Here is an 18,250-nt window from a genome sequence, read left to right on the forward strand (position 1 = left end):
ACAGCTGAAAAAGTCTACCATCAAAGTTATCATTTCTGTGGGCATTGTTGCCAGCAAGAAATGAGGACGGCTCCTTTTGTCTACCGCTCTCTGATGTTAAGGACACACTGTTTAAAACATGATGTGGTAAATCTGCCATTACCACTGGAAAGTGCATTATGTGCCATGTGAGAATAGACAGCTTAATAGACCTTGCAAAAGTAATAGTGTAAATGGGCACTGCATTGCGCTCCTGCAGATTTAAGCCAATTGCATGTACAGTATGAGTTTGATTGTCTTTCCTTCTTTTAATACCTTTTCAAAAATGAATAAAAAATATAAGAGAGTTATTTCTCAAACATAAATCTTGTGTTTGATTAGTATTATATCCAGTGGACAAGAGGGGTTCAGCTATATGAAAAGTAACCTCAAAATTCAATAATTCGGCTATTCAATGTGACTAGCCTTGAGCTAAAGTCTCTCAAAGAGAGCACAATAACTGCTGCGCATGTCTGTGCTAAGAATTTTGTGACGGTGTGTGAGGAGTTAAGGCATGTTAATCAGTCGGTGATTCATTCTATTTGACTAATGTTTCAAAAGTGAAGGCAATGGGGGTTCAAGGCAGAAAGAAATAAAGTATGAGCAAGGCTCTTGTCTGTTTTTTTCCAAGAAGAGTCTGCTGACCATTGAGTCTATTTATTACTTATGCGAAATGTATATTTCGCAACAGATCTTTGTGTTGATTCACCGCCTCTCAAAGCCCTCCTATGTCTGTCCCCGTGTTTTGCAGAGCTGTTAATACTCCTACAGTCTTAGTGAAGAGTGTGTTACGAGGCCATATAGGCCTATAACTATCTGGAAGCAATGGGCCAGTGAGAGGGATGATTCACATCGACAGCAGAGCTCATATCACTCGGGGTGTAAAAGGGACAATGCCGGAAGGGATCGAACATAAAAACTTATGCCATCATTAAAAGCTGGGAGAGTGCTCTGCTTAGCATGAAGCAGAGACACGCACAACACACACATTGGGCAAAAGTACACGTTATGCAAAAAACGCAGACATAATAGTGCACGCACAATTTGCAGAGACACCTGAATAAACTTTGCTCAAAGTTTAGGGATAATTGCTCCGTGCAATCCTTGTATTTGCACCCATACCTCAGTCACTCAAAAGCCAATTATTTTTTAAACCAATTTCATTATATGCTCTTATCCGGTCTGGGCAGTCAAACCAGTAGGCCTTTATTGAAACACGAACGACTTTGTGCCAAAGCCAGAGAAGGTAAACCCATCCACAAACCCCTGCTTTTTTACGCCTTATTTGGTGCAGCTGAATCAAATCCTGGACCGTTTACCCGCTTGGCTTTGGCTCCCGTCAGGAGTGGAGAATGCTCCAATCAAATCAAATCTGCATGTAACAACAGCTCCCCGGCCAGCCTGACACAGGTGATTTCCCTCCACTTTCAAATCAATCCCAGAAAGGGCAATTTAAGGTGAGAACCTAATCAAAAAAAATGCTCTCTTACAAAACCCATAATAAACTTGATTTACTGATTATTTTTTTGGCCGCTGTAATTTCCCTACACCTGTCCAAATGCCTCCCAGGCCATCAATTTGTAGTTTTGGAATAACAAATACCTGCCAAATATTAACTATGTGTATGCCCTTGTTTTTATTCATAGTACTTCATGGAAATACGTTTGTTTTTAGTGGCTACAGCTAGTGTGTGAACAGCCATAATACATAAAATCCATTTAATAACACAATAACAGATTTTGGGACCTGCTGCTCCTCAAAGTTCAATAACTTGCAGCATCAAGTGAGCAGTAATGTATAACCTTTTGTTAAGACACAACAGATGCATCCCAGTGCTTGTGATTTTACCCTTTTGAGAAATCCATTCTTTTTGACAGCTCAAGATTAATAATGTTTTATTCAATAAACAGCTGACCTGAGCAATCGTGTGACTGATTACAAATAGCCTGCTTAAATGCGGCTGTCAGCTGTTAATGGGAAAGTAGACAGAGCCAATGAAAAACTGCAACACAATTTCAGATTTGGACCAATCCAAACACACTAGGTGAGCAGAGGTAAGGCTGTAAATCCTGGGAGAGAGTGCAAATATGGGCTATATGAATAGAATATCCACAGGAATGGAGAAACTCTGCTAAGATTCAGAGATATTCTGGAGATGTGGAAGCATATTTTGGCTCGTAACTAATAAAACTGCTTAAGAATTAAGCTGATTTCCTTATGCGCCCCAGGCAAACATTGCGTGATAGGCCCCAAATGAGGCTGGCATGCATTTTTAATGGGGTGACTCCAGCTTTAACATCCGATGGCATCGGAGGTCTGAGAGAGTGGCCTCCAGTAAATTCTTCCTGTTGAAGATACTTTGCAGCTCTCCAGGGTGAGAGCGGGTAACTAAAGTGTGATAATTGATTATAGAATGCTTTCTGCTGCTGGTTTGTATAATTTAGGATTCAGACCCAAACCATTCACTGCCCACTCAGAGACACAGCTGCCTCAGAGGAGTCAGATGGATCTCCACTGACATCTAGTGGTGTCAAAAAGTAAATTCAAGATTGGCACGTTTCACAAGCTTTCTGCTTCCACTCAAAAAATAATGCTGCAGGTGAAAGAAATATTAAGATTCTTTACTTCTATAAAGTAGAAATACCTCAATGTAAAAATACTCCCTTACAAGTAAAAGTCCTGCAATCAAAGTATTACTAAAGTAAAAGTACAGAAGAATAATCAACAAAAGCACTTAAAGTACAAAAATAAAAAATACTTTTACTTCCCTAATTATATCATGTGGACCCTTTTATATTGTATTATTTTGTATTGTTGGTTTATTGTCACTAATGCATTCATCTGGGAGCAGCATTTGTGTTAGTTGGAGCTGAGTTGAACTGCTACTTTTGTGAAGGCATTTCTGACAATAATTGAGTCCCAAATCCTTATTTTGCTGTAAAAATATCAACTTCTTTATTAAATATTGTATTGGAAGAATGTTTGTGTCTTGAAATAAGAAATGATAAGGCACTGCCAGCACACTAGAATCACTGGTATATAAAAGTATAGATTTTAGAAAATTGTTAATACAAGTTTATTTGTGTTGAAAACAGTGTGAACTATACCTTCTAAACTGCTACTTTTATAGAAAAATGTAATTTAAAGTTGTATATAATATTCTGCAAATGATGAAAAAAAACTATGTTGAATTTCTTTCAGATAATTTAATGGAGTAGAAGTATCTAGCATGAATTGGAAATACTCAAGTACAAGTACCTCAAGTACATTACATAGTAAATGTACTTAGTTATGTTCCACCACTGTGATGCTGAAACCATGGATGGATTATGAGACCATAGGCTCCTGGCCACAGACGCGTAAAAAGGCCCCAATTATCTACCAGAGACACAATAAATAAATCTCAGATTAGACTCACCATCAGCAAATGTAACTGAGACATTGCTACTCTTGACTGAGCTATGTGACTTTCCAACAAGAACTGTTAATAGCAGTCACTTCAAACAGAAATACAGATTTTGGGGGGGCCCTAACTCTTTAGGCTCCTGGGCCTGTGCCACATAGATTAGATTCGATTAGGATTCTCCCAACTACAGCGTGGGTACTAAAGGTACTAAAATATACATAACACACCGTTTAAAACAAATATACAATAGTGCATATGTGCAGGTAGCTGCAAATAAATTATGTAACTAATAAAAGATCACACATCTTAAATTATGAATAATAAAATAAAAGGTGCTCCCTGATGCAGTCATAATGTTGTTTCTCTGACTTGCCAATCACCCCACTGGCAATGTTAACACTTTTGGAGAGCTTGTTTTTGCTCTTTGCACCCAAAATACCGTACCATGCTGTTATGTTAAATGGTCAAACCTTTTCAACCAGGCGTCTGGATGCTTTTTCAAGTATGTGTCGGCTAATGTCAAAGCTCCTCAGCTTCCTGATTAAAAATTATCCCTGATTGGCGCTCATAAAAATGCTCTCCATGGTTTCAATAAAACTGAGGTCTGATCAATGATTTTTCTAAAGTAATTAAAATGTTCTTCTTCTCCCCCAGGTTGGTTATTGAGTATGACAGGGAGGATGTTACTGGTACTTAGGTTTTGTTTGTGTTATAAGTTCTTTTAATTTTGGCCACATTCATTTCCAGTTTACTTGCCTGACACCAGTCCTGAAGTACAGTGACCCGGCTAAAGTAAGCCTCCTCACGTACAGTATAGCATCGTCTTTTAACAGCTTGACATTATTGTAAATGGAAAACAGCAGTAGTGACAAAGGATTGCTGTACATGTTTTAAAAGTGTTTTTTTGTGCTTGACTTTCTGTCTGGGAGGTGAATGACATTATAATCTAACCTTCCAAGGAGAGGCCGGCTAACTGTTCAGTACACCCGATAGCTGAAACATAGCTTTATATATTTTTAAACCCTTTCAGAAATGTGAAGCTGTCCTGTTCAGTTACCTTAATTTAGGTTTTACTGCAATATGTTATGGTGTTTTCTTCTAGGGCTGCTCCCTCTTAGTCGATTAGCCGACTAATCGGTCATTTTGGTCATAGTCAACTTAGATTTCTTTAGTCGATTTGTCATGTTTGATGCTTTTTTTCATGCTGAATGACTTATTTCCAAGAAACGTACGAGCACATCTCTGGTAAACACAAGAATTAAAGTGGTGCTTTTGCATAAACTCAGATTTACAGATCTGTCGATTAAATCAACTAATTGATTAGTCGTTACAATTGAATGAGTGTTAGTCGACTAAGAATTTCTTCAATCAAGCACAGCCCTATTTTCTTCCTACACTGTAAATAGAAATTCACAAAACCCACAAGTTCGGAATATAGGCCTTTTTCACAGCAGACATTCACAGGTGTGTTAAACTTACTAATAACATTAATGATGTCCCAGTAAGCCTTAAAAAGCTTGATTGCAAGAATGTATTACTAATATTGTACTAAAACCACAATGACAAAATATAGGCTAAAGAAAAATAAAAACAATTTACAGAAAAAAACAATACAGGCACTTTCCCATTTCCCATTGCCTTCACAAATTCGATTTAGAGAGGGAATTCCACCAATTATAGAAATGCAACAACAAGAAAGTAACCATTTTGGTTTTCCTTTGAAACTAAAACTTGCTAGCTTACCCCTGAGTAGCCTATTACTTTTTTCTTTATTGAAATAACAATATTCAGCAATAGCATATGGTGTTTACGTTATTGTAGCCTACACACAAGCATATTTTCAATTTACACGAAAACACGTGCTTAAAATTAAATTTAAAAAAAACTAGCCTAAAGTTACGTTTTTTAAACGGATTATGACGACTCGCCAAACAACTCTTAGCTACGCACTTTTTATTTTTCGATAATATGAATCTCCTAATTTAAGCTAACATTGCCCTATATTTGGGATTCAAATATTTGAAGACTTAAATAAAAAATCTGTGTATGTACGTTTTGTGTATGTGAAATGTAGACATGCATTACAAATAATAGTGTTTTTAAAAAAACAGAGTATTGCATTCAGATTTAGCTTTATTACTCCTGTTGCACTGCTACTAGAATCGATACTCTGTAGCGGAGCCTAATTTCTATGGACGTTACGTACCCATGGATGTATTAAGAGAACGTACCAGGGGATGATGCACGGCTCTTCCGGGTACGGTGCGGAGCGGTACGGAGCAGAGGCGTTGTTGTGGGCGCAGCATCCAGAGATACAAAGAAGACGGCGACAATGGCCGAAATATCACTGTATCTCACTAACGTTAATGTGTCGATAGGACAGACCATGAATGCGGCGCAGGTCGGTAAACAGCTTTCTCTTTTATATTCACCACGTTACCCTTTTTGTTTTACTGAATGTGGCTAATGATGTAGCCCAGCTCCTGTAGCTTGTTGTCACTTGTCAGCTGTGTCATGTCGGTCTGCTTGGTCACGATATTACACTAGAAATAGATTTATTATTTTTATTTTTTTTTATTTTTCCTCAAGTTATCCCAAGCCCCGCAACACAGTTTTATCCCACCGTGAGGCTGCATTGACTAACTGACTCCCTTAGAAAATAGTCCCATAATAACACACACTTGTGATTGTGATGTCTTCCCAGACTCAGAGCCCTAACCCGGCCAGAGGCTTTGAGAGTGTGGAGCTGGGGGAGCTGAAAGAGAGAGAGGAACAGGAGCAGAGGGAGAAGGTACCTCGCAGGATCATCCATTTCTCCAGCGGGGAGACCATGGAGGAGTACAGCACCGACGAGGAGGAGGGAGAGGACAAGGAGCTGGAGAGGAAAGACCTGCTGTCCTCCCCGGTCGAACCGGTGAGGGTGAGGAACGCTGGAGGGACGGGGGAGTCGTATGTTGGGGGGGGGGGTACAAGGAGCTAAATGAGGACAAGGGGTATGATGGAGGCAGTGGTAGAATGTAACTAAGTACATTTAATCAAGTACTCTAGCCTAGTTAAGTACATATATGAGTTACTTTACGTTAATGCCACTTTCTACTTCTACTCCACTATGTTTCAGAGGGAAATATTGTACTTTTTACTACATTAATCTGACAGCTTTAGTTACTTTACAAATTGTGTTTTGCACACAAAACACATACATAGTAGTTTATAAAATATTATTTTTTTATTACAACTTAAACTACCCAACAATTTAACGGCCTACAAGTACAGCTGAAATGATTGGCCGATTAAACACAGAACTGTTTTGATCGTTTCCAGTTATTTAAATGTGATGATTTTTCTGCATAGAGTACTTTTACTTTCAATACTTTAAGTACATTTTCCTGCTGATACGTACATACTTTTATTTAAGTAATATTTTCAATGCAGGACTTTTACTTGTCATAGAGTATTTTTTACAGTGTGGTATTAGTACTATTAATTAAGTAAAGGATCTGAATACTATTTCCACCGTTGGATGGCAATGGCCCTCATTTATGAAACGTGCGGACAACCTAAAATAGGCGTAGGACGGGCGTACGCCGATTCCTACGCATAGCAAGGCATTTATCAATTTGAACGTGAGCGTAGGCTGCGATAAAATCTCACGTCTGGTCTGAACTCGTGTACGCAAGTTTTCGAGTCAGTGTGGACCTGCTACAGTTGGAATAAAAAAATCATCTTTTGGAAATTGATCTTAATGCCTTAATTGAAAAGAATAGGACACATCCAACCTTTAAGGACACCAATTTTCTTTGTGAATAATTAATGTATCGTAAATAAATAAATGTTCTTCCTTAAAATACAGGGGGCATAAGTATAGACACCCCTATGTGAAATTCCCATAGAGGCAGACAGATTTATATTTTTAAAGGCCAGTTATTTCATGGATCCAGGATACTATGCATCCTGATAAAGTTCCCTTGGCCTTTCGAATTAAAATAGCCCCACATCATCACACAGCCTTCACCATGCCTAGAGATTGGCATGGTTCTATTTCAGTTAGCCTAATAGCTGGTTTGATTTGCATTGAGAGATGATCTTATGGAAAGTACCCCATGCCAATTTTTTTATTCCCCTTTTTAGTCAACTTTAGCAGGGCTTCCAGTACTCATGAGCAGCACTGTATAATCAGTTTAACAAGTCATCAGTTGATCACTTATCAGCAATGGCAGATCTGGCTCTTTTAGAAGACCTCTATGCGCCGGTACAACAGTGCACACGTAAACGCACGTGCCACGGAGGAGCGCTCCATCGGATTGATTAAGGGGAGATGGCTCTGTCTTGCATCAGCGGGGGGGGACCCTACTATACACGGCAGAACAAGTGTGCAGCATTGTTTTAGCCTGTGGGGTTCTGCACAGCATTGCGCAAGAAAACAGGGTGCTGCTTCTGAGCCGGATTACTTCTCGCCATGTCGTAAATTGTAGGAGCGAGGCCTCAAAACCGAGAATATATTGGGGCTTGATATTTAAATTACGGTTGTGATACGAACGTTTCATGAATCACACGTGAAGCCTGTCGTAAGATGATTTCTGCGCTCATATCTGCGCTGGTTTCTATGTTAGGTTGATAAATGAGGGCCTATGTGTGTGTGTGAGTGTGTGCAACAAGGAATTTGTGTTTACATAAATTTGGTCTATGACAAAAATTCAAAAGTGTCCCCTGCTCTACATTTTTGTGTTGCAGTCAAAGTTGACATGGGGTCCATACTTCTGGTTTCACATGTGGAGAGCTGCCACATCCACCATCTCAGGTTTGTAAACATAATTTAGATCACCATGGCTGAGTTTCCGCTGCCTCGTTGACCGAAAAAGAGTGATTGAAGGACTGAAAATGCTAATAGTCTCCGGTCAGAATGACCAGTGGAAATAATTCCCTCTGCACAATTTGAATTGTGTGAAAATACGCTACAGGGCCCTATTTTAACGATCTAAGCGCACGGCATGAAGCGCCTGGCGCAGGTGCGTTTAGGGCATGTAAGAATCCACTTTTGCTAGTTTAACGTCAGAAAAAAAGGGTCTGTGCGCCGGGTGCATGGTGCAAAAGGGTTGTACTTAGTGTCTTCATTAATTATAGGTGTGTTTTGGGCGTAACATGCAATAAACCAATCAGAGGGTCATCTCCCATTCCCTTTAAAAGCTAGGCGCGTTTGTACCTTGGCGCTTTGCTATTATGATGGTGGATTTGCACCGTAATATTTTTATTTTTAATCTTTTGCATGTTTGTGTGCTGCTGCGCGTCCCTGTGTGTGTAACAAGCATAGTGTGTGCACACTGTGCACGATAGGTGCATTTTTCCTAATGCGCTGTTAAAATAACAACGAAATGCTGCGTTATTGACTTTAGACCAGGTTTTTGTTGGTCAGTGGCGCGATCACTTTCCGCTGCCCTCAAGATATTAATACGCCAAGAATGCACCTCCCTGTAAGACCAGCACGCCCATGGGCGCAAAGATGGGCGCAGGTGCATTTGCTATTTAAACAACGTGGGGGCGCTGTACAGGAAATTGCCAACTGCGTCGGTCTTAAACTAGCAAAGACACTTGCGTCAGGCTTTGTGCTGCGCCGGGTGTAAGATAGGGCCCACAATGATTTTCCTATCTTTTCTTCTACAATGTTCAAAACAATGAACAATCATGTTTGTTTTTTTTTCATTTAAAAAATGACTAGACTGTACTGGTGCAATTGAGAAAAAAACTACATGTCAGGTTCTCGCTCTGATTGAATACAGAAGCACAGGCCACCGTAGATTTACAAACTACAAACGGCGACAAGCAAGCAGGAAAGTCAAAGCCCAAGCCATGCTGAAACAGGGAAATATTGCGAATTACTTTCTAAAACCAAGCAGCAAGGTGAATTAAGCCAAGAAATTGCCAACGAGGACAAGTTGGCACCAGCTACAGCCTCTCTCGTTAACATTAATGACACAAATCCACATCCAGATGCCATATATGATGACAATTCTCCACGGTTACAGAGGTTTGCTTTTTTTAACTCTCATTGGGATTTTACGGTGAAATCTATCCTTAGTGGGTCAAGCTGGTCAAAGCAGCCTGCGTGATTCCGTCTCCAGTGTGCCAGCAGAGAGAGGCTTCTCCCTGCAGAGCCGCATCAAAACAGCGCAGCGAAGTCGCCTTGGGGAAGGCACAGGCTTACTGTATGCACGTCGCGAGTTGCAAAAGGACACTTTTTTTACAATTATTTTGATTCAAGTCAGCATTTCATAATTTCATAACCGGAATGTTTCCCCTTGACCGGTAAAATTAAACCTTACAGGTCACATGACCGGCACCATTTTTTTTCTAGCAGAAACACTGCGCCATGGCAACCTATGCGGCACAGCTAACCTGCACCGAAGCGGGTTAACTTGACAGGATCAGATCAAAACTTGTCGACAGGTTGAATACTGACCAATCAGCTCACTGTAAAATGGAGTCTTATTCCTACAGGATCACAACATGGACAAAATGACTGAGTTCACAATAGAGTGACAAGTAATAGAAAGCACTAGAGGCAACGTTTTGCCTACCATGATAATTATATTACAGATGAGAAAAACAATTTACACAGCCATGTGCCCACATTGGTTTTAAAGCAGGGCTTCTAACAAACAGAGAGGCTTCTAACAAACCGAGAGATTGCACCTAAACAGTCTAATGAATGGTGATTAAAGCTGCATGCTAATTGCAAACTCTGCACACTGCTAATTAGCTCAGTCTAGTATGAATGCAACATTTCAGTCACATAGACCTTATCAGGCATTCATTTCTTTGCCTTAGTACTTTTCCTCTTTTCTTTTGCAGGAAGCTTTACTTTAAACCCTTTTTAAATATATCACCTATTCATATTAATGTATTCATCATAAGATTAAAAAAACACCAAAACGTCACTATGTAAAGTAAATGGATTATCTCATTTTCTGTTTATGGATAGCCAATTTATTTTACATGCTCATTTTAGATTACTGATCGACAGGGACGGACTGGGGCTAAAAAACAGCCCTGGACTTTCTCCCAAATAGGCCCATCATCCGGCCATTTGCCCGTGGCCGTCCACGACAGACACTAGCCAGGATGTCCTGATACTATACCACAATACTGTAGCCTATCAGACAAGGTATTCACAGCAAGTAACATCTCAAAACCAATGATGATATATGGGGATGTGTTTATTAATAAAGCCTCAGTCTTCAAATAAAAACTAAAAATGTACAATGCCATTACATCTGCATTGAAAATAAAATACAAACAATGAAATGTCACTGGCTACAGAAACCCCAAATTACACAAACTTGTAATTATAAAACAGTACAGAGTATTACTGACAACACCTTCGAGATAAAAGGCTACTTGCTGTACCTGAACATGGGGATTAGATATATTGTAGGCCTATACCAAAACTGCACTAAGAGTGTTAGTTACTATATACTATAACTATTCAAATATAAATGTATATAACGTGTTGCTTTGTGTTAAAGAATTAGCATTGAATAACCTATTTAATATTTTCTCAATGTCATATTACACTTTTGATCAATTTTGTTTGTGAAGCTTTCACAAACAACATTCAGGTCTTTGCCAGTTCCACAATAGTAAACGCAAATATGAAAGACGAGGAAGAACTGCACTCTGATGGAAGACAGACAGAAAGTGCAAGCTAGGATTTTTAGGATGTTTAATTTAATACCATAGTCTTCATCCTAGCAGCAAAAGTGAGCTCACTACAACCTCTCATATACAACCAAGTGAAATCGCGGTCAACCCGCGATTCATTTCTAACGCGTTTAATGTTTCAAATTAACCTAACAGAAATTATTAACTACGTTAAGTTTGACAGCACTAAATGGCACGATAATTTTCATAATCATGATGCACACTCATGTTGAGCTGACAATGCAATTCGCTAAGATAGGGATAAAGGCAGCCTACAATGTTTCCAGCTCCTGGCACTTACCAGTTTTGCTGATGTGTGTGAAATTAACTCACGTCTAGCGTCTAACGCTAACGATGTAGACCGACTCTTCCTCTTCAGTTATATGTTTACACGTAGCATATAAGTGATTGTATTTGCGCCCCCTGCTTTTGGCTGTTAATATCGCTTTAATAGACTTTTTTTATTGTGCCGATGGCCGTTAGTTGGACGGCCGTTCTGGACTTTTCCAGAACGCACAGATTGTCAGTCCGTCCCTGCTGATCGAGATGATCAGCCTTACTTGTATTATTTGGATTTAAGCTCAGAAAGAGCCAGACTAATTCCAGCTTGCTTTGGGATACAGGCCCTGAGTTTATGAAGATGTGCACACATTTCTTATGTTGAAGACAATGCTAAAACTCAGAGACTTATTCTTTTTTTTATGTTTTACCATTCTTTTTATATGATATATTATTTTACTGAACCTGTCTATATTTTGAAAAAGAAAATCTGAGTAATTTATGCTGCTGACATTAAACCCAGCATTTGGGAAGCTAGCAGAGGATTGGAACTAATATATGCAATATCTTACAAAGATTAAAGATTAAACAGGAGATTTTAGCAATAACACAGCCACAACTCGACCCCCTACAATTTGCCTACAGGGCAGGAAGGGGGGTCGAGGATGCTACGGGTAGTCTGCTCAACACAGTTTTTAACCATCAGGAAGGGGCAAAGCAATTTGTAAGACTACTATTTATTGATTTTTCATCAGCTTTTAATTGTATCCAACCCCACATTTTAGCAGAAAGACTTTCAAAGACACACAATATTAACCCAGGGCTAATAGCCTGGCTAGTTGACTTTTTATCCTCCAGATCCCAAAGGGTTAAAGTCAATGGTGTTTTATCAGGCAATCTTTTATCTTCTACTGGCTCCCCCCAAGGATGTGTCCTCTCCCCTCTCCTTTTTGTCTTATACACAAATGAATGTTCGTTCACAATATGATGGAAGACAACTTTTTAAATTTGCAGATGACTCTGTCATTGTGTCTCTACTTAATGAAAGTGTGATTGAACACGGACCAATAGTGAAGGACTTTAACGATTGGTGTAAGCGTTCTTTTTTAAACATAAATGTCTCTAAGACTAAAGAATTGATTATTGATTTTAGGAAACAGTGCCCCCCTCTTCCCCCCACTATCATTGACGGCCAACCTGGTGAGACAGTACAAGAATATAAGTACCTTGGCACAATAATTGATAGCAAGCTATGTTTTGAACCGCACACTGATGCTGTCTGTGCCAAAGCCCATCAGCGTATGTACTTTTATCGAAAACTGAGGAATTTTAACATTGACCCCACGTTTATGAGAATGTTTTATTCCTGTTTTATTGAGTCTGTTTTAACCTTCTGTTTTATTTGCTGGTTTGGTTCTCTGTCCATGAAAAAACAAAAACGACTAGAGAGTATCGTTAGGACATGTGGCAAGATTGCAGGCATCAACCTCCCCACTCTCTCCTACATCTACTCCAACAGAGTGGCAAAGAAGGCCCAATCCATATCAGCTGACCCTAGCCACCCCTTGTCCTGCCAGTTTAAGTTACTTCCCTCAGGCCGTAGGTACTCCATGCCCAGATGCAGGTCCAATAGACTCAGAAACTATTTTATCCCGACTTCTATTTCCATTTTAAACAATTTGCCAGAATTGTTTTAAATGTATATATTTTATTATTGTGGTTTAGATATTGTGGGTATTTTATGGTTTGCTGTTTGTCTTGTCTTTATGTGTGTCTGCTGGCTGTACAAATAATTTCCCCTCGGGGTTAATAAAGTTACCTTGACCTTGACCTTGATATATATATATATATATAAATATTGCCTAATTCATAATGGAAAGAATTGTCGTAAGTGATAAGTCCAAACAGGGTGCTGCATCATTAGTTACTTTATTATTAGGATACTTTGTAGAATTGTAATTTATCTTCTTCTGATTACATTTCTCTTTATTATTACTTTTCAGCCTGCGACTACCTGGGGGAGAGGATGGCCTCCCTGTTCGGGATAACGTCAGCCAAATATCAGTATGCTATTGATGAATACTACAGGATGAAGAAAGAGGTATGCTTGCACTGAGGGTCTGTACGTTTGAATCCATTAGGGCTGTACCATTTTGTTTTGTTTTGTTTTGTTTTGTTTTTGTTTTTTTAGCTCCGAAGCTTCAGTGGCGGTGGCGGCGGTGGGAGGACCCAACATTTTCTGACTGCACTTGAAGGCAGCTTTATTTCATGGGGAAAAGAGAGAAAATAAAAGACGACGCAGCGAGAGATGAAGCGACTGCTTTGTTATTACAGGACACAATCACCTGCTGTCACAAAATCCTGCGCAGTTCAGTGCTTGTGTTTTTTATTTATTTTTTTACCTTCGTAGTGTTTAAAACTTCTTTACAGTAACGTTACGGGACTCGTACGCCGCGTATAGCCGGTTAACGTTACATGATTGTCCACCACCGCAGGTTGACGTTGGGTCGTCTCCAAAAGTTCAAACGGACTTAACTTTCTGCTGCAGCCTTTCAAAACAAACAGAAAGACCTGCGTTTTTGCCGGACTGTCCGACGAGTGACGACAGAAGCAGTGTATGTGAATGAATGCTCAGCCAGCCAGTGCCTCGCTGTATTGGCATTATGCAGGGCTGTACTATCTTTAATGGCCTGAAAACGACAGCAGGCTGCTACAGTATAACCATACAGACCTCTACACACATCAGACTGCTCGCTTGTTACTTAACATTTCTCCGTTCTCGGCTGAGATGGACGACATAGCGCTGCATAAATTAGCCAGTGGCTAGCGGACATTTAGCAAGCATCTTAATCCCGACAAAATGCCACAGTGAATTTCAGCATGCATGCACGTTTAAAAAAACAACAACAACGAATATTTGAATCCCAAAATTGAAAATCGAATATTCGGCTCCAGCCCTAGAATCCATGTTCGTGTGATTTTGTTTGCCAGCTGATGTAATTCCTTCTGGTGTCTCCGTGGCAGAGGGAGGAAGAGAAAGAGGAAAACCGGCTGTCAGAAGAAGCAGAGCGATCCTTTGACCAGCTGCAGTCTCAGGAAGATGAAGACGAACCAATCGCCATGACGGAGCAGCGGGACGTGGCCGCCGCGCTCCCCGATGTGACCTATCAGATCGAGAATGAAAATCGGGCACCTTCGAGCACCATCAGAGTCCCTGCTATCGTCACGGCGACCTAACTAACCCTAGAAATGGACGTTTGCGCTTTTAATGTCCGTCTGTGTGTTAAAGAAGGAACACCGTCCTGTTTCACCAAGCACCGTTTGGTTTGTGTGCTACACGGCTTCAGATGGGCAGTGCTGCTGTATTGTGGTTGTCTGGCGAGGACAGTAGTGGTGGAGGTACTCCACTAAAAAGTCCCTTTGCAACAGTGTAACAATTGATAAAAGTAATACTGGATAATAGGGATGTAAGGATGCATCGTGAATCGGTTACAAATCGATCTAAATGTGTAAAGATTACCAGCGGTTGACATCAAAAATGAATCGCGATGCAATTTGGAAACGACCTAGGGCGTAATCTACTTTGATTTCACTTGTTTGACTTCAGACATTACTACGTCTTCTTAGTTTATTTATTTGAAGAGATTTTCATTTATTCCTTGAGTTATTTTGATGTTGGATATATATATATATATATATATATATATGTATGTATGTATGTATGTATGTATGTATGTATGTATATGTATGTATATGTGTGTGTGTGTGTGTGTTTATGTGCGCCTGCTCTACCCACTGAACCGACCCGGCCACTTAAAAATCCATTTCTTTTAATTTAATATTTGTTATTTAAGATAAAATACAATTTTAGTTTAACCTTTGATAAGAGGACGTGTGTTGTTTTGCACAGTTTATATGAAGTAATATTTCTGAGTCATTTGTCTGCAGTTCATTCTGTTAAAAAATCGTAAGAAAATGGTATCGTGAACTTAAAATCGTGAATCGTATCGAATCGTGAGTTGAGTGTATCGTTACATCCCTACTGGATAATGGCGCATCATACTCTGGATGCATTGAGTTATGTGTGTGTTGTGCAAAACATGCAATATGAGTCAGAAAATGTTCTATTATGTGCCAATTTATCTGCCAAATGTATGGTTTTGTTTCCATAATTAGCTCGTTTACAACAAGAGTTCTCCATTTTGGTTAGTTGTTACATTATCCAGCAGCTATTGCGTTATCAGTTGCTACGGCAGCCTCCCCAATGTGAACGTCTGCTGTGGAGTGAAGGTGACATGTTGCTCCCCTGTGCCTCTGATCGACCGGACACTGTGCCTAAATCACCAATACAGCCAAGTCAGTGGCCGATCTGGACAAAGCATTCATATTTGAAAATGATTTCAAGTGTTTGAAGATGCAAAATAACCTTTGTTTCAGTGAGTACACTCAGCCTTTGGATAAAGTTTTTCAATTATTTCATGCATGTACAACAGCTGTTTTTGTCCAGATCTGGTCAAAGTGGTGCAATCTTGATACACCTGGCTGCACCACAGAGCTGGCCACTTGCACACTCCCTCCCATGTTAATTTGCTCTCTGTGTTTTTTGTATTAATGCTTATTAAGCTTGTATTGCACTCAATGTCTGTGTGGAAGCACTGAGCAGTAAGTCTCGTGGTCTCGATGGAGCACGAGACTTACTGGCGTTTGTCAGAAAAACAATGAAAACGGGTCAAGGTGTTCGATGTTGCTCTTATTTTCTACCTTATCTACTATGGATGTGGTGTGTCAGCCTTTGATAATGACAGGGAGCATTGTTACACTAAGCACCGCATTCTCATGACAGGTTCATATGATATCGCACGAAATCTTATGCACACCTATTCGTATGATAGCCTACGAAATTAGGCGACCGCTGGCCGGTCACGTGACAACTGATCACATCACCGTTAAGTTCAGCGGTCTTTACAGTTAAATTTAGCCCAGAAAAGGTTACTATGAGCCACATACCGACAGCAACAACAGTTAAGTTTAGGCACCAAAATGACTAGCTAAGATTAGAAAAACGTTTGCGGTTTTGATTAAAACGCCAGTCCTCTTAAGTAGTACTCATGGACAAGTTTCCTGAGTGAAAATCTTGTGTTTTCACCTTAACTTCTTCTGGGACACGAGCTCTGCTTTCCCAGTTAAAAAGCGCCGTGTTTTATGACCCCACCCATCTTCCCTGACCTCCTCCCTACATGGCTCTTAGTGCTCTTATACAGCGGCAGTCAATGCGGTGCATACAGCAATAAATAAGTGGAATACATACAAATTACAGTGCATTACTTCTCGTAGCTATATGTACTAAAGGTTCATGAGAACAACCTGCTCTAGGTGTGTATAAAGACATGCAAACTTAAATTTTTAACTGTTTTTAGTACATTTTTTGATATTTATGTATTTATTTTACTGAACTGACTAATTTAAGCATATTTGCTATTGATTTAGTAAGTAACACTGTAATGGACTGTTAATAAAATCAGTTATTGTCTTCATACTCTGTCTCTTGGTCAAACATTTTATTTTAAAGTGTTCGTATTATGCTTTTTGGCTTTTTCCCCTTTCCTTTATTGTGTTATATATCTTCTTTTTGTGCACGTTATAGGTTTAACAAAGTGAAAAAGTCCAAAGTCCACCCCAAAGGGACTTACCATCTCCAACAGAAAACGAAAACACTGTTCACAAACTGTCTTTCTGCTCCAAACAGCTCTGCTGTTGTCCAGCCTTTACTTCAGAGACAAACGTGCGTCACTTTGTAACACACGTTATAATGCTCGCCTAGCTGCTAGCGTGGCACGCCCTCAAACTCTGCTTCTGACTGGCTAGTAGTCCTTACCTAGGTACTGTCAGGGCATGCCCTCATACTCTGCTTCTGACTGGCTAGCAGTCCTTACCTAGGTACTGCCCATGTGCGACTCCCAACAAAGATGGAACGGAAGTGTGATGCCTCACTCTGTAGCTAAAACAGAGAGCTCAACACACAGGGTGAAAAGAGGAGCAGGAGCAATGTGCAGCACAACAAAAAATATGGTGTTTTTTGAAAATTAAACCATGTAAACGTATTCTGATATAACCTCTAAATACAATTATGAACCTGAAAATGAGCATAATATGGGCACTTTAAGTCAGTGTTGGCAGTTCTGCCGTCCTGTTTGCGCGTTGAAAGACTCTTTGTGAAGCTACAGTGTGATTGAGGGTTTGTCTTTGTCTCGGGTAACAAAGAGCCTGTGTTGCGCTGTACACAGACTGCTCTGAGGTCAGTGACCCTGTCCGCTTACTACACAATGTGTCCATTTTCAGGTTATAGTGGGTTTCTGTGGTCCAGAACCACCTCCACAGCAGTCACGCCCGTCACCGCTACTGACGTGCACGGCAGTCAAACAAGCCATGCTCACAATCTGGACAACATACCTAGGCATGGACCGGTATGAGATTCTGACGGTATGATAACAAAATATCACAGTTCCAAGGTATTGCTGTATTGCAATTACAGCTTTAAAAGTTATTTTAAGGGTCTGGGTAAAAAACAAGTTTTCTTTCCATTGAACACAATGGATTTTTATTTTTTTTGGGCAATTTAGGCCTTTAATTGACAGGACAGCTGAAGACATGAAAGGGGAGAAAGAGGGGGAACGGCATGCAGCAAAGGGCCGCAGGTCGGAGTCGAACCCGCGGCCGCTGCATTGAGGAGTAAACTTCTACATATGGGTGACCACTCTACCAACTGAACTATCTGGGCACCCCTAAACTGCACTTTCTGTCCTTGACGACTCAAAAAAAAAGAAACAGGAGGGCTTGTATCATGTGGATGCG

At 40.1% G+C, this 18,250-nt stretch overlaps 1 protein-coding gene across 3 annotated transcripts; it reads left to right on the plus strand.

Moving 5' to 3' along the window:
• Positions 1-5,660: 5,660 nt before the first annotated feature.
• LOC120547014 (protein FAM177A1-like) lies at positions 5,661-15,071 on the plus strand. Of its 3 annotated transcripts, none has more exons than XM_039782350.1 (5): positions 5,661-5,825; positions 6,129-6,344; positions 8,156-8,222; positions 13,402-13,499; positions 14,423-15,071. In XM_039782350.1, exons 1-5 carry the CDS (start codon positions 5,757-5,759, stop codon positions 14,633-14,635), a joined length of 663 nt encoding a protein of 220 aa, XP_039638284.1. In that variant the 5' UTR covers positions 5,661-5,756; the 3' UTR covers positions 14,636-15,071. The 3 variants fall into 3 exon arrangements, with proteins under 3 accessions (XP_039638284.1, XP_039638285.1, XP_039638287.1); XM_039782351.1 differs by having other exon boundaries at positions 6,129-6,338; XM_039782353.1 differs by having other exon boundaries at positions 13,590-14,564.
• The last annotated feature ends 3,179 nt before the right edge of the window (positions 15,072-18,250 follow it).

The sequence above is a fragment of the Perca fluviatilis genome, chromosome 18 (genome assembly GCF_010015445.1).
Source record: "Perca fluviatilis chromosome 18, GENO_Pfluv_1.0, whole genome shotgun sequence".
NCBI lineage: Eukaryota > Metazoa > Chordata > Actinopteri > Perciformes > Percidae > Perca > Perca fluviatilis.

Coding starts and splice junctions, on each gene's coding strand:
- LOC120547014 (XM_039782350.1), top strand. CDS start 5,757: ATGGCCGAAATATCACTGTATCTCACTAACGTTAATGTGTCGATAGGA. Junction 8,223..13,401: donor TGCCACATCCACCATCTCAG/GTTTGTAAACAT, acceptor ATTACTTTTCAG/CCTGCGACTACCTGGGGGAG. Junction 13,500..14,422: donor ACTACAGGATGAAGAAAGAG/GTATGCTTGCAC, acceptor TCTCCGTGGCAG/AGGGAGGAAGAGAAAGAGGA.